The following is a 27356-nucleotide window of genomic DNA, read 5'->3' on the forward strand; positions in this document are numbered from 1 at the left end:
GACTACCTCGTGAAGCTGGTTGAGAGAATGCCAGTGTGCAAAGCTGTCATCAAGGCAAAGGGTGGCTACTTAAACAAATCAAAATATATTTGAGATTCACTTTTTTGGTTACTACATGATTCCATATTTGTTTTGATGTCTTCATTATTATTCAAAAATGTAGAAAATAGTAAAAATAAAGAAAAACCCTGGAATGAGTAGGTGTGTCCAAACTTTTTACTGGTACTGTAGAACAAAGACTCACCGTACTCTCGAAACATGCCACTCAAAGCAAGGTGAATGATGATTTCACTTGACTTCATTTAAATCCCAAGTACAAAATCCCCAGTACAAGACCAACGGAATAATTTATCCCACCACCGACAAAAAAAACAACATACAACTGTAAACAGACAGAGGCACTTGAGGAAAACTGAACAAGAAACAGTCACACACTACAGAATCTACAACACAACATTGTATACAACTATTTAAAATAAGAAAACAGATACACATTTGATGAAATGTACAATAAAAAAAATGAATTATATTTCTTACTATTGACGTGATAGTGCTGTGTTTTACATTGTCTCATAGGAAAATGTGTAAAAAAAAAAAAAGTATTATAAAATAATTTAAAAAATCACATGGATTAACAACAGGTAAAATATGTGCCTTAAGATTCCGGTATTCTAGCCCTCCCTCCCTCCATATACACCTTGCCCTTCAATCCCATTCTATATAAAGTATAGCACAATATTACATAAGTACTGTTTAACCTCTACGCCTGTACAGGTATAAAGGCACCGGAGTCACCTTATTACAATACATTCTATAGCGTCTATCAGAGTCCAAAACGTGTATGCGTGATCTAGAATATTGGAACATTAGCTTTCATACTTTTCTCAGCGTGGCTCAAGCAATTTCTCCAATTGTCAACACATTCAAATTAATATAGGATGCGTACGCAGAGCCGTGTTGTTTGGGAATTTGGGGCAGATGCTCGTTTGGGCAGTGGTCTCAGAGACCCGTAGTTATGTCACAATGGGATGCTGGACTATCGCGTCTCTGGACTCAATTACGCTTAATAATCCTTTTGGTGTCACTTCTCGTCCAAAGGCAGACAGACAGAGACTGTTTGTGGAGACAGACAGACAGTGGAGACCAAAAAACAAACAGTTTGTGGAGACACGAACCATAAGTTTACACTGAGGAAAAGGGAGACAGGCAGGTTTCAGGCAGACAGACAGGCAGGCAGACAGGTTTCAGATCACCACACTGGTACCACTACGAGAGCTCTTATCCTGGAAGAGAAAGAACGAGATGGAGAGAGAGAGGGGGGAAGGAGAGAGAGAGATGGGGGAAGGAGAGAGAGAGGGAGGGAAGGAGAGAGAGAGAGAGGGAAGGAGAGAGAGAGAGAGAAGGAGAGAGAGAGAGAAGGAGAGAGAGAGAGAGAGAGAAGGAGAGAGAGAGAGAGGGAAGGAGAGAGAGAGAGGGAAGGAGAGAGAGAGAGGGAAGGAGAGAGAGAGAGAGGGAAGGAGAGAGAGAGAGAGAGGGAAGGAGAGAGAGAGAGAGGGAAGGAGAGAGAGAGAGAGGGAAGGAGAGAGAGAGAGAGGGAAGGAGAGAGAGAGAGGGAAGGAGAGAGAGAGAGAGGGAAGGAGAGAGAGAGAGAGGGAAGGAGAGAGAGAGAGGGAAGGAGAGAGAGAGAGGGAAGGAGAGAGAGAGAGGGAAGGAGAGAGAGAGAGGGAAGGAGAGAGAGGGGGATGGAGAGAGAGGGGGAAGGAGAGAGAGAGAGGGGGAAGGAGAGAGAGAGAGGGATGGGGAGGGAGAGATAGAGGGTGTTCAGTAGTGTTGACATTTGTGTGGTAAAATGAGTGCATGTGAATGTCTGTAGATGTGTGTGTACCATCCTGTTTGTGCAGTGTGTTTCAGGACAGTACGATCCTGATCTGTATGTGTGAGTAAACAATGTTATATAGGTGTAGGTCATACATCAGCACTCGTGTTTGTTTCTTACTGAGTAGCGGTCGTAGTTCCTCCTATTGCCGTGCTGGATCTCGATGGAGGAGTAGCTGGGGGGTTTCTCTGGCCACAGCTTCCCCTTGCCTCCCCTTTTCCCTCCCCTCCTGCTGTCTTCCTCATCCGAGCTCCAGGACCGTTGTCGATGGGCAGGAGGTGAGCGGGTCCTATCTTGCCTGGCAAGGGCTGACCGACGCAGCTCCTCCATCATGTCGTCACGACTACGGGACCGTGGCGCCGACCCAGACCCCCCCGTCCTCCTCCCGGCCGATCCTTGCCCCTCCCTCTTTGGCACTCCCCTCCGGTCGTCCCAGTCTGACTCGTCGCTGTAGCTACGCAGGATTCCTTGCCGCGGAGGGGTGGAGTTGTGTTTGTCACGCCGGTTGTCACTGTAACGCCCACCGCCGCCACCCCCAGTGCGGTTGGTGCTGCCGCTGGATTGGCTGGATATTCTTGGAGCGCCACTGGTCCCTCCTCCCCCTCCAGTCCCCCTGCGAGAGGAGAAACTGGGTACCCGCTGGACGATAGGGGGCAAGGTGATCACTCTCCTCTCCACCCCCCTCATCCCCATCTCATCCAGGGCAGACAGCATGCTGGGGGGGCCTGCCGTGAAGGGGACCCCCTGGGGGCCTCCCTGGGGCTGGTACTGGTGGGCGTGGGGAGACAAGTGCTGATGAGGAGGAGGGGGCATCTGGCTGTGAACCCCCCTCATCTGGCTTTCCAGGAAGTCCAGCATCTGGTTGGTGTCGTGCGTGCTCCCGCCGTGCATGCTGCCGTTACTGTGGTGAATACCGTATTGGTGTTGGGGCATGTGGTGTTGGGGGATAGGGGGAGGCTGCAGCTGGAGGGGCGAGGGGCCCATCGGGGCCATGGCAAAGTTGGGCTTGGTAGGGTACCCATCGGAGAATGAGGCTGGAGACATAGCGAATCACACAGCATTAGCACCGTTATAAGACTGACCTGAGACCAGTAGATCGTTTCACAGCATGCATGGTCAGGGTTCTCCCCAGGATTTTTTAAGGTGGTGCTGCTGAGTACAGCCAGGAGGGGGGTCAGATATTTTTTCATTTGTCTATTTACATAGTGGCACAGCCAGTCCACAAGGTGGCACATCACCTCTCTTACATTCTTTGGGAGAACCTTGTGGGTACAACTTTATAACATTGACCGGAGTTCAGAAGATAGTTTCACAACATGCAGGGTACAACAGTAGCACCATTATAAGACTGACCTGAGTACATCACTGGGTTGCCCTGGGAGGAGTGGTTGCTGATGGGGGCGTAGATAGGCTGGCCGTGCATCCAGGGGGCCATGGCCTTCTGGGCCTCTCGTATCATCCTGTGCTGCATCACCACTTGGGAGGGGAGAGAGGAGAGGTGTGAATAAGTGTATCACTATGAGTGTGTGTGTGTATGTGTGGTACCTTTCTCAGGGCAGCAGCAGGTCTGTGGGCAGCAGGGACAGCGGATGTAGCAGCAGCACTTCTGGGGGCAGCATTGACAACAGCAGATACAGAACAGCATGATGAGCAGCAGAGCCCCAATGATGATGAACAGCACCGTCAGCCAATCTGGAACAGAGGTCAAGAGGTCAAGTAGGACACAGTGACTTCAGAAAGTATTCATACCCAAGTGACATATTTGACATTTTGTTGTGTTACAGTCCGAACTCAAAAAAAATCCTCTCACCCATCTACACACACAATACCCCAAAACATTTTTGCAAATTTACTGAAAATGACAGCGGGTAAGTCTAAGAGCTTAACACACCTGGATTGCAAATTATATATATTTTTTTAATTCTTCAAACTCTGTCAAGTTGGTTGTTGATCTGTGCTAGACCTCCATTTTCAAGTCTTGCCATAGATATTCGAGCTGGTTTATGTCAAAACTGTGGCTAGGCCGTTACGGAACATTCAAAGTTGTCTTGGTAAGCAACTTGGGCTTGTGTCCTGCTGAAAGGTGAATGTCTCCCAGTGTCTGTTGGAAAGCAGACTGAACCAGGTTTTCCTCCAGGATTTTGCCTGTGCTTAGATCTATTCCGTTGTGTTTTATCCAACAACAAAAAACGCCCTAGTCCTTGCCGATGACAAGCATATCCATAACACGATGAAGCCACCACCATGATTGAAAATATTTAGAGTGGTGCTCAGTAATGTATTGTGTTTGACCCAAACATAAGGCTTTCTATTCCGGATATGGAGGTAATTTCTTTGCCACATTTTTTGCAGAATCCCAAATTGACTCCTTCCCTTCGCCTCTCTCACTTAGATTTGTGTGTTAATGCATGCCTCCGCTGCACGCGGTGTTGGAGCTACTATAATTTTGTTTATACTGTACCTATGCCATCCTTTCAGATCTACAGAAGTGAATAGTGGAGTTGATTTGGGAACGGCCAATGTAATTTTTTTTGCTGTGTTACACACATTGTAATTAAAGTGCCACATAGACAACAGCGCCAAGTCTCTACAGAATGCGAGTGACATTATTTCTTATTCAAAATAGGCCATTACATGGTGTACAGTTTGTTGAATGCATGTTTTACATAGAGAACCTATGAACCTTGAATGGAGGAAGTTAACATCGTTATGGAAGGGCCTCCCGAGTGGCACAGTGGTCTACGGCACTGCATTGCTGTGTCACTACAGATCCTGGTTCAATTCCAGGCTGTGTCGCAGCCGGCCATGACTGGGAGACCCATGAGGCGGCGCACAATTGGCCCAGGTTAGGCCGGCATGTCCTTGTCCCATCGCGCAACTCCTGTGGCAGGCCAGGCGCAGTGCATGCTGACAGTCACCAGGTGTACCATGTTTCCTCCGACACATTGGTGCGGCTGGCTTTCGGATTAAGCGGGCATTGTGTCAAGAAGCAGTGCAGCTTGGCTGGGCCGTGTTTTGGAGGACGCATGGCCCTCGACCTTCGCCTCTCCCGAGTCTGTATGGGAGTTGTAGAGATGGGACAATTGGAAACCACAACATTTTGGGGGGAAAAGTTTGTTAATATATAAATAAAAAATATATAAATAAATTGTTATGGAAGAATGAAACATGACCCACTATTGTGTAACACATTAGCTGCACAGTTGGTCCTCAAGCCTAAGGGTGCTTTTTAATGATGTGCCACAGGCACCCCATGGTTCCCCCAGGAGAGCAATGCATTGGTGGAACATGCAAATACATAAATGAAAATGAGGATAGTTAAACGCATCCTGAAAAAGCAAAAAACATTTGCAGTCACTTACGGTAAACAATGAGTTTGACCTCGCGGTCTGAGTCTCCGGAAGTGTCTCCCGGTGCGTCGATGGAGCAGAAGTACACACCGTTATCCCACCACATCACCTCATTCATAACCAGGTCGGCCTCTGAGGAGGGCAGGGGGGCGGGCACACACCCAATCACTTACTGTACATGTGCATGATAACATTTAATGCAACATTTACAAATCTGATAATTGTGGTCTCTTTTCACTATGTTGGGGTCACACTCACTGTTTTGGATGGATATCTTGCGCTCCCGATACTCAGAGCCCAGGGTGGCCTCATTGGTTCCCTTCTTCTGGATGACTGTGCGAATGGTGCGCTGGCGGTCTGGACAGTCATTGGCTGGGTCCTGGCCTAGCTGCAGAGCAGCCTGATAGGCTACAGCAGGAGTAGAATGGAAGTATTATGATGACATCACTATACACCAACATCTCCATTATCACATTGGTGTCCCAATCTCAACAGTACCACTATGACATCATACAATCTTCAAAGTCTCATTATAGCATCACTTTACAATTCTGACATCAATCTCTGCTGCTCCATTATGACATCCAAATCATCATATTCCCATTATAACAGCACAATCTACAAAACATGACATCACAATCACCACAGCACCTTATGACAAACTACACAGCTCCATTATTACATTTTACAACCTTCACTGCAATATGACATCAATCTCCACAGCCCTGTTACCTCACAAGCTCTGCAGTTCCATTAATGACATCACAATCACCACAGCCCCATTGCAAGAAGACTATAATTAACGGAAAGAAAGAAGGAGGGCTACACTAGTGTCCGTGCAGCCCTCACTCATTTACCTGTCCTTTAATATCTCACCTGTGGAGTAGAATTCCAGCACAGGGTCCTTGCAGAAGGACTTGTAGCGCCAGGTGACCAGGACTTCCTGTGCATTGGCGGAGGTGGAGTAGTCACAGCGTATGATGACCGAGGCAAAGAGAGCCGTACTCCTCTCTGTCTGAGGAACAATCACCTGGATAGAAAACACCTCTGAAAGACAGAGTTGCGAGAAAGAATGAGAGGATAGTACAAAAATAACACACAAAAAAAACACAAAAAATTAGAAAAAAATTATGTGTTCAAATGATTAAGAGAAACTGTTTTTCAAACTGCTTCATTTGTATACAGAAGTGCATATTAGTACTCGGAAACAATTTCTAACAACGTTTAACGTCGTGGATTAACTGCCCTGAACACCCATCTGCTTGGCAACTTGTAAACACCCTACGGTCACGTGACCGCGACTTGTTGGCCTTGTCATGTTTACACCTGTCGATTATTAACTTATTCTAACATGCTTATTTTGGAAAGAATCAAGACAATGTATATGTCAATTGTGTTTTGTAAGTAATAAAGCCCAATACACGTTAGAGCCGTATCTTAAAGCGGTTTTAGATTAAAAACCTTACCTGTTGGCAGAAAACCAAGCAGAAGCGCAAGCAAGATAATATTTCCCATTTTGTTCTTCGCCATTCCAACGCGGAAGCTCCTAAAAGACGACCAACCTTTAGTCAATCGATACAAACAATTAATTTGATAAAACCATTCAACATTTGTCGAAGCAACGCTTCAACAGCGCATTTTCTTCATTTTATGTAAATAGAAGTTTTCGATTTCCTCGTTTTTGTGGTGAAACTACTCCTACAGGTGTCGAGGCAACTTTCCCAGGCGGAGTTCATCCGCGCGTTCCCAACCCCATCCCCCATCTTCGGGTGACGTCACCGACCCCACCTCGAGCCGTAACAGGTGCAAGACAAAAAAAATTGTAAGTGATATGGAAGGCTCGTGCACGTGGAAACGAGTTTTTAATACATAAACGCCTAAATGTATCAAATAGTTCGCGGAACTAGGACTTTTGAAATGGATTATTTTAACAAGATAAACCCCCTCTGGAAATGCCTTTAAACATAGAGGACCTTGAGAAAATCGGGTATATTTTCCTATAGTGTGCAGAGGGTCCCGGGTATGGGCGAGGGGACGGTCTAAAGTTATACTGTTACATAAGGAAATCAGTCAATTGACATGAAATACATTAATTAGGTAATAATCTATGGATTTCACATGACTGGGCAAGGGGAACATTTATTACAGACAGAAATACTCCTCAGCACATATTGCAGGCTTGTATTTGTACCCTCGTTGAGGCAAGGCAATCTAGAATAATCTAGACCCATGTGAATCAAATTACATTTCAAGGATGTATCCAGATAATTGAGAAAATACAGAGACATTGAACAGTTAGGGTCCAAGCACAGTGACTCATGTTTGGCCTTTTGAGAACTCCAGTACTATGCAACCGTTGATGCAACCAAAATGGCAGCATTCGCGTGAAACTGAAAGCGCAAACCACTGCTTTTAATCAGGGCAAGGTGTCTGGCAACATGACTGAATACAAACAGTGCAGCTATTCCCTCCGCAAGGCTATTAAACAAGCTAAGCGTCAGTACAGAGACAAAGTGGAATCTCAATTCAATGGCTCAGACACAAGAGGCATGTGGCAGGGTCTACAGTCAATCACGGACTACAAGATGAAATCCAATACAGTGCCACTGACACGGCCTGCAACGGAAACATGCCTTCACTGCAGCCGAGGTGAGTAAGACATTTAAACGTGTTAACCCTCGCAAGGCTGCAGGCCCAGACGGCATCCCCAGCCGCGCCCTCAGAGCATGCGCAGACCAGCTGGCCGGTGTGTTTACGGACATATTCAATCAATCCCTATACCAGTCTGCTGTTCCCACATGCTTCAAGAGGGCCACCATTGTTCCTGTTCCCAAGAAAGCTAAGGTAACTGAGCTAAACGACTACCGCCCCGTAGCACTCACTTCCGTCATCATGAAGTGCTTTGAGAGACTAGTCAAGGACCATATCACCTCCACCCTACCTGACACCCTAGACCCACTCCAATTTGCTTACCGCCCAAATAGGTCCACAGACGATGCAATCTCAACCACACTGCACACTGCCCTAACCCACCTGGACAAGAGGAATACCTATGTGAGAATGCTGTTCATCGACTACAGCTCGGCATTCAACACCATAGTACCCTCCAAGCTCGTCATCAAGCTCGAGACCCTGGGTCTCGACCCCGCCCCTGTGCAACTGGGTACTGAACTTCCTGACGGGCCGCCCCAGGTGGTGAGGGTAGGCAACAACATCTCCTCCCCGCTGATCCTCAACACGGGGCCCCACAAGGGTGCGTTCTGAGCCCTCTCCTGTACTCCCTGTTCACCCACGACTGCGTGGCCACGCACGCCTCCAACTCAATCATCAAGTTTGCGGACGACACAACAGTGGTAGGCTTGATTACCAACAACGACGAGACGGCCTACAGGGAGGAGGTGAGGGCCCTCGGAGTGTGGTGTCAGGAAAATAACCTCACACTCAACGTCAACAAAACTAAGGAGATGATTGTGGACTTCAGGAAACAGCAGAGGGAACACCCCCTATCCACATCGATGGAACAGTAGTGGAGAGGGTAGCTAGTTTTAAGTTCCTCGGCATACACATCACAGACAAACTGAATTGGTCCACTCACACTGACAGCGTCGTGAAGAAGGCGCAGCAGCGCCTATTCAACCTCAGGAGGCTGAAGAAATTCGGCTTGTCACCAAAAGCACTCACAAACTTCTACAGATGCACAATCGAGAGCATCCTGGCGGGCTGTATCACCGCCTGGTACGGCAACTGCTCCGCCCTCAACCGTAAGGCTCTCCAGAGGGTAGTGAGGACTGCACAACGCATCACCGGGGGCAAACTACCTGCCCTCCAGGACACCTACACCACCCGTTGTTACAGGAAGGCCATAAAGATCATCAAGGACATCAACCACCGAACCACTGCCTGTTCACCCCGCTATCATCCAGAAGGCGAGGTCAGTACAGGTGCATCAAAGCTGGGACCGAGAGACTGAAAAACAGCTTCTATCTCAAGGCCATCAGACTGTTAAACAGCCACCACTAACATTGAGTGGCTGCTGCCAACACACTGTCATTGACACTGACCCAACTCCAGCCATTTTAATAATGGGAATTGATGGGAAATTATGTAAATATATCACTAGCCACTTTAAACAATGCTACCTTATATAATGTTACTTACCCTACATTATTCATCTCATATGCATATGTATATACTGTACTCTACATCATCGACTGCATCCTTATGTAACACATGTATCACTAGCCACTTTAACTATGCCACTTTGTTTACTTTGTCTACACACTCATCTCATATGTATATACTGTACTCGATACCATCTACTGTATGCTGCTCTGTACCATCACTCATTCATATATCCTTATGTACATGTTCCTTATCCCCTTACACTGTGTATAAGACAGTAGTTTTGGAATTGTTAGTTAGATTACTTGTTGGTTATCACTGCATTGTCGGAACTAGAAGCACAAGCATTTCGCTACACTCGCATTTAACATCTGCTAACCATGTGTATGTGACAAATAAAATTTGATTTGATTTGAACTTCATTTACAACATTAGGTGGATGATTCAGAATATTGTGCAGTAGTTGTGGACCGTCAGCCAGTCTATTCAGCTCTGCAATACGAATTACAATGAAGTGGCCCCAGCTATGTCCTCTTTCTTCAGTGTCTGTCCAGGGTTTGTTTCTTAATGCCAAGCTTGTTTGCACTTTCAGCAGTGTGGAAATTCCATGTCAACAGTCCTTAGACACACAAAACACTGGAGCCTGCAGGATTTCCATGTGAATTGGGATATCTACATGCTGGAAGAAAAGGCCCAAGCCACAGCACTGTGGAGACTGGAGAGGAGTTCACAGCAATGCCGCAGATCATCCTTCTCTGAAAAGAGGGTTGATTGTTGCTGGGGGGTCAGGGACTGTTGGCGTGGTTCTATTCTAAGGCTGTATTCATACTGTTGGTGTGGTTCTATTCTAAGGCTGTATTCATACTGTTGGTGTGGTTCTATTCTAAGGCTGTATTCATACTGTTAGTGTGGTTCTATTCTAAGGCTGTATTCATACTGTTGGTGTGGTTCTATTCTAAGGCTGTATTCATACTGTTAGTGTGGTTCTATTCTAAGGCTGTATTCATACTGTTGGTGTGGTTCTATTCTAAGGCTGTATTCATACTGTTAGTGTGGTTCTATTCTAAGGCTGTATTCATACTGTTAGTGTGGTTCTATTCTAAGGCTGTATTCATACTGTTGGTGTGGTTCTATTCTAAGGCTGTATTCATACTGTTGGTGTGGTTCTATTCTAAGGCTGTATTCATACTGTTGGTGTGGTTCTATTCTAAGGCTGTATTCATACTGTTGGTGTGGTTCTATTCTAAGGCTGTATTCATACTGTTGATGTGGTTCTATTCTAAGGCTGTATTCATACTGTTAGTGTGGTTCTATTCTAAGGCTGTATTCATACTGTTGGTGTGGTTCTATTCTAAGGCTGTATTCATACTGTTAGTGTGGTTCTATTCTAAGGCTGTATTCATACTGTTGGTGTGGTTCTATTCTAAGGCTGTATTCATACTGTTGGTGTGGTTCTATTCTAAGGCTGTATTCATACTGTTGGTGTGGTTCTATTCTAAGGCTGTATTCATACTGTTGGTGTGGTTCTATTCTAAGGCTGTATTCATACTGTTAGTGTGGTTCTATTCTAAGGCTGTATTCATACTGTTAGTGTGGTTCTATTCTAAGGCTGTATTCATACTGTTGGTGTGGTTCTATTCTAAGGCTGTATTCATACTGTTGGTGTGGTTCTATTCTAAGGCTGTATTCATACTGTTGGTGTGGTTCTATTCTAAGGCTGTATTCATACTGTTGGTGTGGTTCTATTCTAAGGCTGTATTCATACTGTTGATGTGGTTCTATTCTAAGGCTGTATTCATACTGTTAGTGTGGTTCTATTCTAAGGCTGTATTCATACTGTTGGTGTGGTTCTATTCTAAGGCTGTATTCATACTGTTGGTGTGGTTCTATTCTAAGGCTGTATTCATACTGTTGGTGTGGTTCTATTCTAAGGCTGTATTCATACTGTTGGTGTGGTTCTATTCTAAGGCTGTATTCATACTGTTGGTGTGGTTCTATTCTAAGGCTGTATTCATACTGTTGGTGTGGTTCTATTCTAAGGCTGTATTCATACTGTTGGTGTGGTTCTATTCTAAGGCTGTATTCATACTGTTGGTGTGGTTCTATTCTAAGGCTGTATTCATACTGTTGGTGTGGTTCTATTCTAAGGCTGTATTCATACTGTTGGTGTGGTTCTATTCTAAGGCTGTATTCATACTGTTGGTGTGGTTCTATTCTAAGGCTGTATTCATACTGTTGGTGTGGTTCTATTCTAAGGCTGTATTCATACTGTTGGTGTGGTTCTATTCTAAGGCTGTATTCATACTGTTGGTGTGGTTCTATTCTAAGGCTGTATTCATACTGTTGGTGTGGTTCTATTCTAAGGCTGTATTCATACTGTTAGTGTGGTTCTATTCTAAGGCTGTATTCATACTGTTGGTGTGGTTCTATTCTAAGGCTGTATTCATACTGTTGGTAGACAGTCACTTTATAAAGTTTGGCCAAGTACCAGCATTGAAGGGTGGTGACGTTAAACAAGCCTAGGAGCGCTTTTGTGTTAATAGTTTTTTCAACTCTCTCTCCAACATGCAATCAAGCTTTATTCACTCAACACAAAGACAGGCCAGCTTGAGTTCCACTCTCAACAGCTCTTCTGGATCCAATGTAAAGAGCTTAGAAACCTTGTAAAATGTGTTTTATAAATTAAATGTACGCCATTCGTACAGTGAAGAGGTATTCTGCACCTGTCATGGCCAGATGCTGAAGCGACAGCTTCCTTTCTGGTATTGTGATGTCATCCTGGAACACACACATCTTGGTCTAGCCAGGTGGAATTTAGAATCCTGTTATATTTCCTGTTTCACCCTATTGGTCAGCGTAGTGACCAGTGCTCAGTGCTGTCCCACATTCAGAAGGGACAGACATTTCAGTCACTGATGTGTCTTAAGGAATAAGAGATAATGATGTGTACATCGTTGTGAAAGCACATGTGAAAATGTGTTAAATAAATGGTCATTGACAGAAAAGGCTTGGAAGAGTTGTTTATGTCTGTGGTGTTTGTGTGTGTAAATAAAGTAATCAGCAAGCACTGTGTGTGTATTAAACGGTTAACATAGATAGCGATAAGAAACACACGCTCCATATCCAATGTAAACAATCATAAAAGGGCATAGTAATCACACACAATGGCACAATCTAAGAGAGTGTGTTTATATCAAAATCAATGTCAAACAAGTGAAGTACAAACATCTGCTATGGCTGAATGGCACAGTTTCAAAACACAGTTACCTGTGGCCAATAAGGGCATGTCCAATTAATACTGTGGGCTAATAAAGAATACTATTACTGTAATATAAATTCAAGCTCAGTAGGTACAGTACATTTACAGTAGGTACAGTACATGACACACACACACACACACACACACACACACACACACACACACACACACACACACACACACACACACACAATGAAGGCAGGTGAACCTGAGTTGTCTTTTTTATGGCACAATTGACACCTATTATATGTTTCTTATAGTCTGATGAAATTTATGACACGTGGAGGAGCATTGGATTTACAATTATAATGGCAGGTTGGCATATTTGGTGGTTTAAAATTGATCAAAACAATCCTGAACTTAACACACATGAATTGATCATATGAAGTTTCTTTGATGACCGCTTTCCTTTTTAAAAAAAAAAACCCTTATCTTAGCTCTGCCTCCACACCTAATCAATACCTATCGATCAATACCTACCAATAGCCCTAATCGTATCATTGCTGTCAGCATAACTTCACGGGAACTAACTTTCACCGTGCTTCGTAGGTGAGAGAGAGGGACTGCTCTGTGGAATGCTTGGTTTGAGTTTCACAGATAAACCTAAATATGGACATACAGGACAGTACACATCCACACAAATGCTTCACACCCACGTTGCAGCCATACATAACCATTCAAACAGTGTATATGTGATGCATCTACGCTCAACACACATACAAACAAAATGGTGTCCAAATGTTCCTTAAATCAATGCATAAACAATTTGCGTTCCATTGTCTTCTCGTGATCCATGCACGGTGCCTCCCTTCTGTGGATGGAAACCTTCTATTGGATAAGCCTCTTCAGGTTGTTGATGATGAGGATGATCAGTTAGTCACTCCCAGGCTGATGCATGATGTTTTTAGCAAGTGATGTGTGATTCTCAATGCTGGCAGTGCTGTGCATGCACAGGCTTGAGTTCTCTCTGATGTGTCACACTATGAGAGAATCTCTGCTCAGAGCAGGGGTCTGTTAAAATAAAACACCAAGAGCCATGTTAGAGACCATGCAATCATGCCACTCATGCTCGATTAGTCAGGCCTGGTCAGTGAGGCAATGTGGGAATCCACAGCAATCATGCAGCTCATGCTCTGTTAGTAATGTCTGCGAGTGAGAACCACCAGAACATGATACAATCACATACAGAACATGCATTATTTTTGGTATTACGATTTGACCTTTTACCTTTGAAATAAAGCATTAAACTTGAGGATGTTTTCTTGACTACATTATTTACGAAACATTGATCTAAATTACAACATCAAAATAGTGCTTTTCGCCTCTCTTTTCACATAAAAACCAATCAATATGAAATACTGTTAGAACATTTTTTGATTTATACAGTGCATTTGGAAAGTATTCAGACCCCTTCCCTTTTCCCACATTTTGTTACGTTTACAGCCTTATTCTATAATGTATTAAATCAATGTTTTTCCTCATCAATCTACACACAATAATGGCTCCTGAGTGGTGCAGCGGTCTAAGGCATTGCATCTCAGTGCTAGAGGCGTCACTACAGACCCTGGTTCGATTCCAGGCTGCATCACAACCGGCCGTATAATAAGAATTGTTCTTAACTGACTTGCCTAGTTCAACAAAGGTACAATACATTTTTAAAAATGCCCCATAATGGAAAAACGAAAACAGGTTTTTAGAAATGTTTGCAAATGTCTAAAAAACAAAAAACTGAAATACTTTATTTACATAAGTATTCAGACCCTTTGTTATGAGACTTTATCTCAGGTGCATCCGGTTTCCATTGATCATCCTTGAGATTGTAGATTGTAGAAAATCCACATGTGATAAATTCAACTAATTGGACATGATTTGGAAAGGCACACACCTGTCTTTATAAGGTCCCACAGTTGACAGTGCATGTCAGAGCGAAAATCAAGCCCCCAAAGGACTTGTCTGCGGAGCTCAGAGACACGATTGTGTCAAGGCACAAATATGGGGAAGGGTACCAAAAAAGGTATGCAGTATTGAAGGTCCTCAAGAACATAGAGGCCTCCATCATTCTTAAGTGGAAGAAGTTCGGAATCAGCAAGACTCTTCCTAGAGTTGGCTGCCAGGCCAAACTGAGCAATCGGGGGAGAAAGGCCTTGGTCAGGGAGGTGACCAAAACCCGATGGTCACTCTGACAGAGCTCCAGAGTTCCTCTGTGGAGATGGGAGAACCTTCGAGAAGGATAACCATTTCTGCAGCACTCCACCAATCAGGCCTTTATGGTAGAGTGGTCAGACGGAAGCCACTCCTCAGTAAAAGGGACATGACAGCCAGCTTAGAGTTTGTCAAAAGGCACCTAAAGGACTCTCAGACGATGAGAAACCAAGATTGAACTCTTTGGCCTGAATGCCAAGCGTCACATCTGGAGGAAACCTGGCACCATCCCGACTGTGAAACATGGTGGTGGCAGCATCATGCTGTGGGGATGTTTTTCAGCAGCAGGGACTGGGAGACTAGTCAGGATCGAGGGAAAGATGAACGGAGCAAAGTACAGAGAGATCCTTGATGAAAACTTGCTCCAGAGCGCTCAGGAACTCAGACTGGGGTGAACATTTACTTTCCAACAGGACAATGACCCTAAGCACACAGCCAAGATAACACAGGACTGGCTTCGGGACAAGTCTCTCAATGTCCTTGAGTTGCCCAGCCAGAGCCCGGACTTGAACCCAATTGAATATATCTGGAGAGACCTGAAAAAGCTGTGCAGCGACGCTACCCATCCAACCTGACAGAGCATGAGAGGATATGCAGAGAGGAATGGGGGACACTCCCCAAATACATGTGTGCCAAACTTGCAGCGTCATACCCAAGAAGACTCAAGGCTGTAATTGCTGCCAAAGGTGCTTCAATAAAGTACTGAGTTAAGGGTCTGAATACTTACTATGTAAATGTGAAATTTCAGATTTTTTTTTTTTAGTTGCTAAAATAAAATAATGTTTTTGCTTTGTCATTATGGGGGTATTGAATGTAGATTGATGAGGGGGAACAACTTTTAAATCAATTTTAGAATAAGGCTGTAACGTAACAAAATGTGGAAGAAGTCAAGGGGTCTGAATACTTTCCGAACGCACTGTAAATACTGAACAAAAATATAAACGCAACATGTGACAATTTCAACGATTTTACTGAATTACAGTTCAAAAAAGGAAATCAGTCAATTTAAATAAATAAATTAGCCCCTAATCTATGAATTTCACGGGCAGGGGCGCAGCCACTGTTGGTGCTGGGAGGGCATATGCCCACCCACTGGGGAGCCAGGCCCAGCAAATCAGAATTCATTTTTTTCCCCACAAAAGGGCTTTATTACAGACAGAAATACTTCTCAGTTTCATCAGCTGTCCAGGTGGCTGGTCTCAGACAATCCCGCAAGTGAAGAAACCGGATGTGGGCTGGCATGGTTACATGTGGTTTGCGGTTGTGAGGCCGGTTGGACGTACAGCCAAATTCTCTAAAACAACGTTAGAGGCGGCTTATGGTAGAGAAATTAACATTACATTCTCTGGCAACAGCTCTGGTGGACATTCTTGCAGTCAATATGTCACTTGCACACTCCCTCAACTTGCGACATCTGTGGCATTGTGTGACAAAACTGCACATTTTAGAGTGGCCTTTTACTGTCCCCAGCACAAGGTGCACCTGTGTAATGATCATGCTTAATCAGCTTCTTGATATGCCACACCTGTCAGCTGGATCGATTATCTTGGCAAAGGAGAAATGCTGACTAACTAACAGGGATGTAAACAAATATGAGAAACAACATTTCAGAAAAATAAGCTTTTTGTGCTTATGGAACATTTCTGGGATCTTTTATTTCAGCTCATGAAACATGGGACCAACACTTTAAATATTGCGCTTATATTTTTGTTCAATATAGTTTAAAAAATAACACCCACAAATAAAGATGATCTAACCATCATGGGTTTAAAGTTGATGGTCTGTTAGACCTACTGGACTTTCTACCTCTGAGCTCTTGTTGCTGTGATAACCTGAGAGTGGTAGGGTGTTCTTCAACATGACCTTCCTACAGGTAACTCACCATATTTCGGTTGTTGTCCCTGTCCTCTCTGCCCCCCTGTATGGTGTGGGCCAGTCCTTTAGGGGGACGGGTATTGGAGAACGATTGCATGGCCTGGTCAGTGGTGCTGTATCGTTCTGAGGGCGATTCAACCATGCGGTAACGCTCAGTGGTTGGGTTGACCCTCCGGTACCTTTCCATCTCTAGCTCAGAGTATGGAGGCAAAGGGTCATCCTCCTCGGGCCTGTTGGTAGGTGACCGGCTGTAGAAACCGTCGCTGCCCTTGCCCTTTGAACTGCCCTTGGAGGGAGTGTCACTGTCCTCGTCAATCCGTCCCTTTCCTCTCTCCCCCTTCTCTCCTGCTCTCCCCCTTGCCTTGCGCTCCAATAAGTTGTTGAGGAATGCGTCATCGTAACCCCTCCGCCCCTGGGTGTGCTGGTGGGGGCGAGAGGGAAGATCGTCCCACATGTCCCTCTTCTTCTGCGGAGGCGGGCTGCAGCGGGGGTGCCAGTCATCATCCCTGTCTCCATGGAAACGGCGTGAGGGACTGTGGTCCCGGTACGGGGGGTAGTGCTCTCGCCCCCATAGTTCCAGGTCGTAGTCCCTGTCCTGGTCACGGGAGTCGCCCCTCCGGGCACGGGGGCCATAGGACATAGCAAATTCCTCCAGCTCATCCAGAGAGCCAGTACGCCCCCTGGAGCCCAATGTCCTCCTCTCCAGGTGCACAGAGCGAGGGTTCCACCTGGAAAACAGGGAAGACAGGGGGAATCAGAGTATATAACAGATACACAATTGCAGACAGACAGTGTTAACTAGCATTTTAGTCCTACATTGAATACAATATAATCAGCAATGAAATATCCCATATCTATACAAGATCCTATTCTCTCTCTCACACACACACACACCGGGTCAGAAAATGTGAGTACTTTAGATACAGTTCAAACTCAGTGGTACCTGCTGTCTTGCTCGTCATCAGTGTGGTTGCCACGGTAATGCCTGGGTCGACGACTGTTGTGCACAGGAGCTGCCATGAGCTCTGATTGGTCATCGAGGTCAGCGATGGGTGGGAGAGCTTTCATCTGGACTGTCCGATAGGTCTGCCGGAAATCCGTGTCCCATCCCTCATGAAGAGAGCTGAGCTCTGATAGGCTACTGGCTGCTGGGACAACAAATCACTATGGAGACCTTTACTGTTTTCAATAAAAGTTTTTCAATGTTATAAATGAACTGTTTCCACAGCACATGCAGCAGTGTTCTATTTACAACACGTTTATGCTTCAACACTTCTAATCCAATCACAGACACATCACCAAATATCACCCCTAATGCAAACAACATCTGATAGCCATAGACATCTGTGAAAATATAGATTGGTTATTCCCAAAGCAAATGCTTTTGCTGATGGCCCTCATCGTACAGATGTAGGATCTTAATTACAAGTTCTCACAGTCTCACATCAGAATGAGATGTTCATCCATGTTTCTCAAACGTCAAATTCCTAAGTTGTTCCAGAAGTCAAATTTCAAACTCTGAATGGTTAAGCTAAGGGTTAAGGTTTGTGATAGGCTTAAAACAAAACCAAATTAAAAAACAACTTTCTATCGCTGGATTTGACCATTCAACCTTTGGAATCAGAGGCAGGAGGTTATGTCCATCCACCATCCCCATCCACAACCCAAACCTACTTAAAGGTAACAGAGCTCACTGTTGCCACTTGTGGCCGGTTTCATCATCATCTCCCGATGCCCGCAGACCTGCATGGATATGGAATACTGACTAGTATCAAGGGTGACCTGCCTGAATTTGATCACCCATCAGGACATGAAAACTTGTGGAGTATTCAAGGTTTAAAAACTCTTCTAAAGTTTGTAATTTCCACTGATTTGTCCTAACAAAAAAATGTATCAACCCCACCAGAAATGTCCATTAATTATAATCCACACAATAATTCACATTTCCTGTTGCTGCAGGATTATTTTCCATGCTCTTAGTTCGGGAGAGACATTATAGAAGGTATCTGAGCCAATTATGAAGTGACGATATGTCACATAGAAACAGAATCCATAAAATGAGAATTGATTCCATGGAACACATCCAGCTTTCGTCCCGTCTTGGAATTTCAAATGACAATATGCTTTACACTGCACTCTACAAATGTCTGTGTGCTTACAACAAAGCACAATGGATACCTTCTTACACTGCACTCTACAAATGTCTGTGTGCTTACAACAAAGCACTATGGATACCTTCTTACACTGCACTCTACAAATGTCTGTGTGTTTACAACAAAGCACTATGGATACCTTCTTACACTGCACTCTACAAATGTCTGTGTGCTTACAACAAAGCACTATGGATACCTTCTTACACTGCACTCTACAAATGTCTGTGTGTTTACAACAAAGCACTATGGATACCTTCTTACACTGCACTCTACAAATGTCTGTGTGTTTACAACAAAGCACTATGGATACCTTCTTACACTGCACTCTACAAATGTCTGTGTGCTTACAACAAAGCACAATGGATACACTGCACTCTACAAATGTCTGTGTGCTTACAACAAAGCACAATGGATACTCTACACTGCACTCTACAAATGTCTGTGTGCTTACAACAAAGCACTATGGATACCTTCTAACACTGCACTCTACAAATGTCTGTGTGCTTACAACAAATGTCTGTGTGCTTACAACAAAGCACTATGGATACCTTCTTACACTGCACTCTACAAATGTCTGTATCCTTACAACAAAGCACTATGGATACCTTCTTACACTGCACTCTACAAATGTCTGTGTGCTTACAACAAAGCACAATGGATACCTTTACACTGCACTCTACAAATGTCTGTGTGCTTACACAAAGCATGGATACCTTCTAACACTGCACTCTACAAATGTCTGTGTGCTTACAACAAAGCACTATGGATACCTTCTTACACTGCACTCTACAAATGTCTGTGTGCTTACAACAAAGCACTATGGATACCTTCTAACACTGCACTCTACAAATGTCTGTGTGCTTACAACAAAGCACTATGGATACCTTCTAACACTGCACTCTACAAATGTCTGTACAACAAAGCACTATGGATACCTTCTTACACTGCACTCTACAAATGTCTGTGTGCTTACAACAAAGCACTATGGATACCTTAACACTGCACTCTACAAATGTCTGTGTGCTTACAACAAAGCACTATGGATACCTTCTTACACTGCACTCTACAAATGTCTGTGTGCTTACAACAAAGCACTATGGATACCTTCTTACACTGCACTCTACAAATGTCTGTGTGCTTACAACAAAGCACTATGGATACCTTCTTACACTGCACTCTACAAATGTCTGTGTGTTTACAACAAAGCACTATGGATACCTTCTTACACTGCACTCTACAAATGTCTGTGTGCTTACAACAAAGCACTATGGATACCTTCTTACACTGCACTCTACAAATGTCTGTATCCTTACAACAAAGCACTACAAATGGATACCTTCTTACACTGCACTCTACAAATGTCTGTCAAAGCACTATGGATACCTTCTAACACTGCACTCTACAAATGTCTGTGTGCTTACAACAAAGCACTATGGATACCTTCTTACACTGCACTCTACAAATGTCTGTGCACAATGGATACCTTCTAACACTGCACTCTACAAATGTCTGTGTGCACAACAAAGCACAATGGATACCTTCTAACACTGCACTCTACAAATGTCTGTGTGCTTACAACAAAGCACTATGGATATGGATACACTATTCTTCTAACACTGCACTCTACAAATGTCTGTGTGTTTACAACAAAGCACTATGGATACCTTCTTACACTGCACTCTACAAATGTCTGTGTGTTTACAACAAAGCACTATGGATACCTTCTTACACTGCACTCTACAAATGTCTGTGTGCTTACAACAAAGCACTATGGATACCTTCTTACACTGCACTCTACAAATGTCTGTGTGCTTACAACAAAGCACTATGGATACCTTCTTACACTGCACTCTACAAATGTCTGTGTGCTTACAACAAAGCACTATGGATACCTTCTTACACTGCACTCTACAAATGTCTGTGTGTTTACAACAAATGTCTGTGTGCTTACAACAAAGCACTATGGATACCTTCTTACACTGCACTCTACAAATGTCTGTGTGCTTACAACAAAGCACTATGGATACCTTCTTACACTGCACTCTACAAATGTCTGTGTGTTTACAACAAAGCACTATGGATACCTTCTTACACTGCACTCTACAAATGTCTGTGTGTTTACAACAAAGCACTATGGATACCTTCTTACACTGCCACTGGAATGCTAATTAACTTATTAACATGTGAAATACAGAACCAAACAATATTATAGTTTCTGATGAAAAAGCAACAGTCCGGTCAATTTACAAGAATATATATATATATATTTTTGTCATTTGGCAGACGCTCTTATCCAGAGCGACTTACAGTTAGTGCATTCATCTTAAGACAACCACACATCGCAGGCAGAGAAAGTAAATGTTCCTCAATATTGTAGCTATCAGTAGAGTCAGAGCTAGAAGGGGAGGGGGGTCAAGTACAAGTGCTGGTTAAGTGTCTTTTATTTTTGGGGGGTTGTTGTGATGGGAAGGATTATTTAATATACTCTTTGAAGAGGTAAGGTTTCAGATGTTTTTCAGAATATGGGTAGGGACTCTGCTATTCTAGCTTCAGGGGGAAGCTTAAACAATGAACAAAGAACCGACAACAATAACTGAAGACGAAACAGTCCCGTAACGTTAACACTAACACTGGAACACTGGAACACTGGAACACTGGAACACTGGAAACAGGAGCAATCACCCACAAAATACCCACAGAATATGGCTGCCTAAATATGGTTCCCCATCAGAGACAACGATAGACAGCTGCCTCTAATTGAGAACCAATCTATCACACACACACAACCATAGACGTACAAAAACACCTAGATAGGAAAACACCCCCATAAACATACAACATACAAAAACCCTAGACAACACAAAAACACATACATCATCCATGTCACACCCTGACCTAACCAAAATTACAAAGAAAACAAAGAATACTAAGGTCAGGGTGTGACATCCATGACCAAAGCTGTTCTGAAGACATCACCACCCCAACGGTCAGTCTGATCTCATGGTATAACTATATGAAAGTCGACTTTAAAACATTACGATAACACAGAAAACAAGTTTGTACTTACTAATGTTGACAGAAAGAAGTTTACAAATGGATAATAAATCATTTTTATGATGGTTTATAAGCAGTTTATAGGTAGTCCTTCAAATGTTACCAAGCAACATTTGACTAATTCGACACAGATGTATTGTCTCAGCAGATGGTATTGATGACATTTAGTGTAATCAGGGTTGGTTTGTTACAAATGGGGAAATGAATAGTTAATAGAGAATGTAATGAAGGGTTTCTGATGAGGATGAAACCAACCCCCCCCCACACACACACACACGCGCGCACGCGCGCGCACACACACAGTCCTGTACAACTCCACCCAGGTTTGGGACAGAAGACGAGGACCAACATAAGAAGAGGGTAAGTTAACTCAGAAGACCCTCTACAAACGGTAGTTATTGTTACCCTGATATATCATGCAAAACTACATTTCCCACAATGCTGGGGCGGGTCACTCACCCCCAGCCAAGTTGTTCTCCACTGAGGGAAGGGAGACCATCTTAGGTTCCGCGAGGGACGGCGGGGCGAAGGGGACCATGGTGGGGACCCCAGGGATGCAGTAAGGGGGGTACACAACAACCTGGGGAGGCTGGCCCCTCTTCACCATCTTCCCTGCCTCATAGACTAGAAAACAGTACAAATGTAAGACTGTGTAAGACCGCTAGTGAATGTAAGACCGTGTGTGTGTGTGTGTGTGTGTGTTACTCACGGTGGCGTGGGCAGCAGCAGGTGTCGGGGCAGCAGCAGCAGCGGAGGTAGCAGCAGCAAGAGTGAGGGCAGCACTGACACCAGCAGATCCCCATCAACAACAGGAACAGGATACTGCCCAGGACTACAGATCCCACAAACACCCACTCTGGAACACAGACACAGATCAATGAGACTACAGATCCCACAAACACCCACTCTGGAACACAGACACAGATCAATGAGACTACAGATCCCACAAACACCCACTCTGGAACACAGACACAGATCAATGAGACTACAGATCCCACAAACACCCACTCTGGAACACAGACAGAGATCAATGAGACTACAGATCCCACAAACAGTAGAGATACACATCTTGTTACTTGAGTGAGTTACTACATGTTACTTACTACAGTTACATCTTCTCCACATCTGTAAAAACCATTGACATTTATGGTAATAATAACCCTCCAATGTTCAAGGTGTAGAGAGGCAGGGCTTGCTGGCTTATCACAGCCTCACATCACTAAAGCATCCCAACACTAATGATGAACTTCCTCTGGCCGTGACCAAAAAAACGACAAACACGCCACTTTAGTCAGCCCCCTGTGAAAACACACATCCCAAGTGGACCTCTTCAGAGAGAGATCTCATCTTCAAAAGAGAGAGGGCGTAGGGCTTCTTGTGAATAAGTCCTGTTGCAAGAATATGATTGTGACAGTGAGAGTGAGTTAATGCTTGACTGCGCAGAGGCAGAATATAAGACGAGGCAACGAGCTGATTTGTCCTTTACTCTGCAGTTGTTAAATCATTCAATATTCCCAGAAGCTGATTGGACAGTGAGAGAACAGGGTGAGCAGAGCCAGAGCAGGTGATGCCACCGAAGGAAACAGGTAAGGAAGGAACAGGTGGGGTGAAAAGGCCATTTTTGGCACACACACACACACACACACACACACACACACACACACACACACACACACACACACACACACACACACACACACACACACACACACACACACACACACACACACACACACACACACACACACACACACACACACACACACACACACACACACACACACACACACAGTAGCCAGTGGGTGAGGAAGCAGGCAGCCATACCTGGCATAATCTCCACATCAAACTCAGGCAGGAGATCGTTCAGCATACCTGTCCTACCTGCAGAGAGAAGGAGAGCAAGAGGTGAGGCGCTGCAGACAGGAAGTAGCAGTGGGCAGAGGTCAAAGGTGAGGCAAATCAGCCAAAAAGATGGAGTTATTGACTAAGAGTCATGCATAGAGATTACCAGACAGATTAATCGAAAGCGAAGTCGAGGAAAAGAACAGACAAACTATTCTTTAATACCTGATTCTAAAGCCAAAGTGATCATCATTAATAATTTCCCATGATTCAAGTTAATAGGAGTGAAGACAAAGTTCAAGTGTCATGCTAATAGATCTTCACACCCACTTCATACACACTACCCCAGTTTAGGGGGGGATGGGAAAATGGGAACCGAGTGTAACGGGGACAGACACTTCACACACACTACCCCAGACTAGGGGGAATGGGAGCCGAGTGTAACGGGGACAGACACTTCACACACACTACCCCAGACTAGGGGGGAGAATGGGAGCCGAGTGTAACGGGGACAGACACTTCACTGAAGCATTTTGGGACACCAATTAATAATTAGAGCTCATAGGGGAAAGAGGGTCAGACGAACGCTATCGCCATGGTAACAACGGCTGCTTTGTTTCTGCTAAACGTTGAGAGTGAGAGAGGCACAGAGGAGGAGACAGAATGGTTAAGGGAGATAAAGACAGAGAGTGAGAGAGGCACACAGAGGAGGAGACAGAATGGTTAAGGGAGATAAAGACAGAGAGTAAGAGAGGCACACAGAGGAGGAGACAGAATGGTTAAGGGAGATAAAGACAGAGAGTGAGAGAGAGACAGGAGACAGAATGGTTAAGGGAGATAAAGACAGAGAGTGAGAGAGGCACACAGAGGAGGAGACAGAATGGTTAAGGGAGATAAAGACAGAGAGTAAGAGAGGCACACAGAGGAGGAGACAGAATGGTTAAGGGAGATAAAGACAGAGAGTGAGAGAGAGACAGGAGACAGAATGGTTAAGGGAGATAAAGACAGAGAGTGAGAGAGGCACACAGAGGAGGAGACAGAATGGTTAAGGGAGATAAAGACAGAGAGTGAGAGAGGCCCACAGAGGAGGAGACAGAATGGTTAAGGGAGATAAAGACAGAGAGTGAGAGAGGCACACAGAGGAGGAGACAGAATGGTTAAGGGAGATAAAGACAGAGAGAGAGAGAGAGACAGAATGGTTAAGGAGATAAAGACAGGAGACAGAGGAGGAGACAGAATGGTTAAGGGAGATAAAGACAGAGAGTGAGAGAGAGGAGACAGAATGGAGGAGATAAAGAATGGTTAAGGGAGATAAAGACAGAATGGTTAAGGGAGATAAAGGAGAGTGAGGAGACACAGAGGAAGACAGAATGGTTAAGGAGATAAAGACAGAGATAAAGACAGAATGGTTAAGGTAGATAAAGACAGAGAGTGAGAGAGAGACAGGAGACAGAATGGTTAAGGTAGATAAAGACAGAGAGTGAGAGAGAGACACAGAGGAGGAGACAGAATGGTTAAGGGAGATAAAGACAGAGAGTGAGAGAGGCACACAGAGGAGGAGACAGAATGGTTAAGGGAGATAAAGACAGAGAGTGAGAGAGGCCCACAGAGGAGGACAGAATGGTTAAGGGAGATAAAGACAGAGAGTGAGAGAGGCACACAGAGGAGGAGACAGAATGGTTAAGGGAGATAAAGACAGAGAGTGAGAGAGAGACAGGAGACAGAATGGTTAAGGTAGATAAAGACAGAGAGTGAGAGGACAGGAGACAGAATGGTTAAGGAGATAAAGACAGAGAGAGAAGGCACACAGAGGAGGAGACAGAATGGTTAAGGGAGATAAAGACAGAGAGTGAGAGAGGCACACAGAGGAGGAGACAGAATGGTTAAGGAGATAAAGACAGAGTGAGAAGGAGACAGAATGGTTAAGGAGATAAAGACAGAGAGTGAGAGACAGACAGGAGACAGAATGGTTAAGGTAGATAAAGACAGAGAGTGAGAGAGAGACACAGAGGAGGAGACAGAATGGTTAAGGGAGATAAAGACAGAGAGTAAGAGAGGAGACACAGAGGAGGAGACAGAATGGTTAAGGGAGATAAAGACAGAAAGACAGGAGACAGAATGGTTAAGGGAGATAAAGACAGAGAGTGAGAGAGCACACAGAGGAGGAGACAGAATGGTTAAGGGAGATAAAGACAGAGAGTGAGAGAGGCACACAGAGGAGGAGACAGAATGGTTAAGGGAGATAAAGACAGAGAGTGAGAGAGGCACACAGAGGAGGAGACAGAATGGTTAAGGGAGATAAAGACAGAGAGTGAGAGAGGCACACAGAGGAGGAGACAGAATGGTTAAGGGAGATAAAGACAGAGAGTGAGAGAGGCACACAGAGGAGGAGACAGAATGGTTAAGGGAGATAAAGACAGAGAGTGAGAGAGGCACACAGAGGAGGAGACAGAATGGTTAAGGGAGATAAAGACAGAGAGTGAGAGAGAGACAGGAGACAGAATGGTTAAGGGAGATAAAGACAGAGAGTGAGAGAGGCACACAGAGGAGGAGACAGAATGGTTAAGGGAGATAAAGACAGAGAGTGAGAGAGGCCACAGAGGAGGAGACAGAATGGTTAAGGAGATAAAGACAGAGAGTGAGAGGAGGAGACAGAATGGTTAAGGGAGATAAAGACAGAGAGTGAGAGAGAGACAGGAGACAGAATGGTTAAGGTAGATAAAGACAGAGAGTGAGAGAGAGACAGGAGACAGAATGGTTAAGGTAGATAAAGACAGAGAGTGAGAGAGAGAGACAGAGGAGGAGACAGAATGGTTAAGGGAGATAAAGACAGAGAGTGAGAGAGAGGAGGAGACAGAATGGTTAAGGGAGATAAAGACAGAGAGTGAGAGAGGCCCACAGAGGAGGAGACAGAATGGTTAAGGAGATAAAGACAGAGAGTGAGAGAGGCACACAGAGGAGGAAGACAGAATGGTTAAGATAAAGACAGAGATAAAGACAGAATGGTTAAGGGAGATAAAGACAGAGAGTGAGAGAGAGACAGGAGACAGAATGGTTAAGGGAGATAAAGACAGAGAGTGAGAGAGAGACAGGAGACAGAATGGTTAAGGTAGATAAAGACAGAGAGTGAGAGAGGCCCACAGAGGAGGAGACAGAATGGTTAAGGGAGATAAAGACAGAGAGTGAGAGAGGCACACAGAGGAGGAGACAGAATGGTTAAGGGAGATAAAGACAGAGAGTGAGACAGGAGACAGAATGGTTAAGGTAGATAAAGACAGAGAGTGAGAGAGAGACAGGAGACAGAATGGTTAAGGTAGATAAAGACAGAGAGTGAGAGAGAGACACAGAGGAGGAGACAGAATGGTTAAGGGAGATAAAGACAGAGAGTGAGAGAGGCACACAGAGGAGGAGACAGAATGGTTAAGGGAGATAAAGACAGAGATGAGAGAGAGACAGGAGACAGAATGGTTAAGGAAGATAAAGACAGAGAGTGAGAGAGGCACACAGAGGAGGAGACAGAATGGTTAAGGGAGATAAAGACAGAGAGGAGGCACACAGAGGAGGAGACAGAATAGTTAAGGGAGATAAAGACAGAGAGTGAGAGAGAGACAGGAGACAGAATG

General features: G+C 44.5%; 2 protein-coding genes and 1 long non-coding RNA gene across 7 annotated transcripts in view; all 3 read right to left on the bottom strand.

Annotated features, from left to right (window-relative positions):
• Positions 1 to 202: 202 nt before the first annotated feature.
• Positions 203 to 6991, bottom strand: ildr1b (immunoglobulin-like domain containing receptor 1b). The gene is made up of 8 exons (XM_035749349.2): positions 6693 to 6991; positions 6103 to 6273; positions 5485 to 5634; positions 5239 to 5358; positions 3422 to 3568; positions 3230 to 3352; positions 1997 to 2910; positions 203 to 1283 (listed from the first exon to the last, which is right to left on the bottom strand). Exons 1-8 carry the CDS (start codon positions 6754 to 6756, stop codon positions 1245 to 1247), a joined length of 1728 nt encoding a protein of 575 aa, XP_035605242.1. The 5' UTR covers positions 6757 to 6991; the 3' UTR covers positions 203 to 1244.
• Positions 6992 to 12523: 5532 nt separating this feature from the next.
• The window catches only part of LOC118366735 (immunoglobulin-like domain-containing receptor 2), a 31861-nt gene continuing 17028 nt past the window's right edge, over positions 12524 to 27356 (bottom strand). Inside the window, 6 exon segments of the mRNA XM_052493105.1 lie at positions 12524 to 13618; positions 16692 to 17412; positions 17628 to 17832; positions 22351 to 22515; positions 22601 to 22747; positions 23716 to 23772. Of these exon segments, the coding sequence (XP_052349065.1) occupies positions 13583 to 13618; positions 16692 to 17412; positions 17628 to 17832; positions 22351 to 22515; positions 22601 to 22747; positions 23716 to 23772 (1331 nt within the window). The 3' untranslated portion in view covers positions 12524 to 13582.
• LOC118366736 (uncharacterized) lies at positions 19262 to 21249 on the bottom strand. Of its 5 annotated transcripts, none has more exons than XR_008089773.1 (3): positions 20808 to 21249; positions 20502 to 20729; positions 19262 to 19307 (listed from the first exon to the last, which is right to left on the bottom strand). It is a non-coding gene; the product is annotated as an uncharacterized LOC118366736 (long non-coding RNA). The 5 variants fall into 5 exon arrangements; XR_008089770.1 differs by lacking the exon at positions 19262 to 19307 and adding an exon at positions 19562 to 19607; XR_008089774.1 differs by lacking the exon at positions 19262 to 19307 and adding an exon at positions 19676 to 19721.

The sequence above is a fragment of the Oncorhynchus keta genome, chromosome 34, assembly GCF_023373465.1.
Source record: "Oncorhynchus keta strain PuntledgeMale-10-30-2019 chromosome 34, Oket_V2, whole genome shotgun sequence".
Lineage (NCBI taxonomy): Eukaryota > Metazoa > Chordata > Actinopteri > Salmoniformes > Salmonidae > Oncorhynchus > Oncorhynchus keta.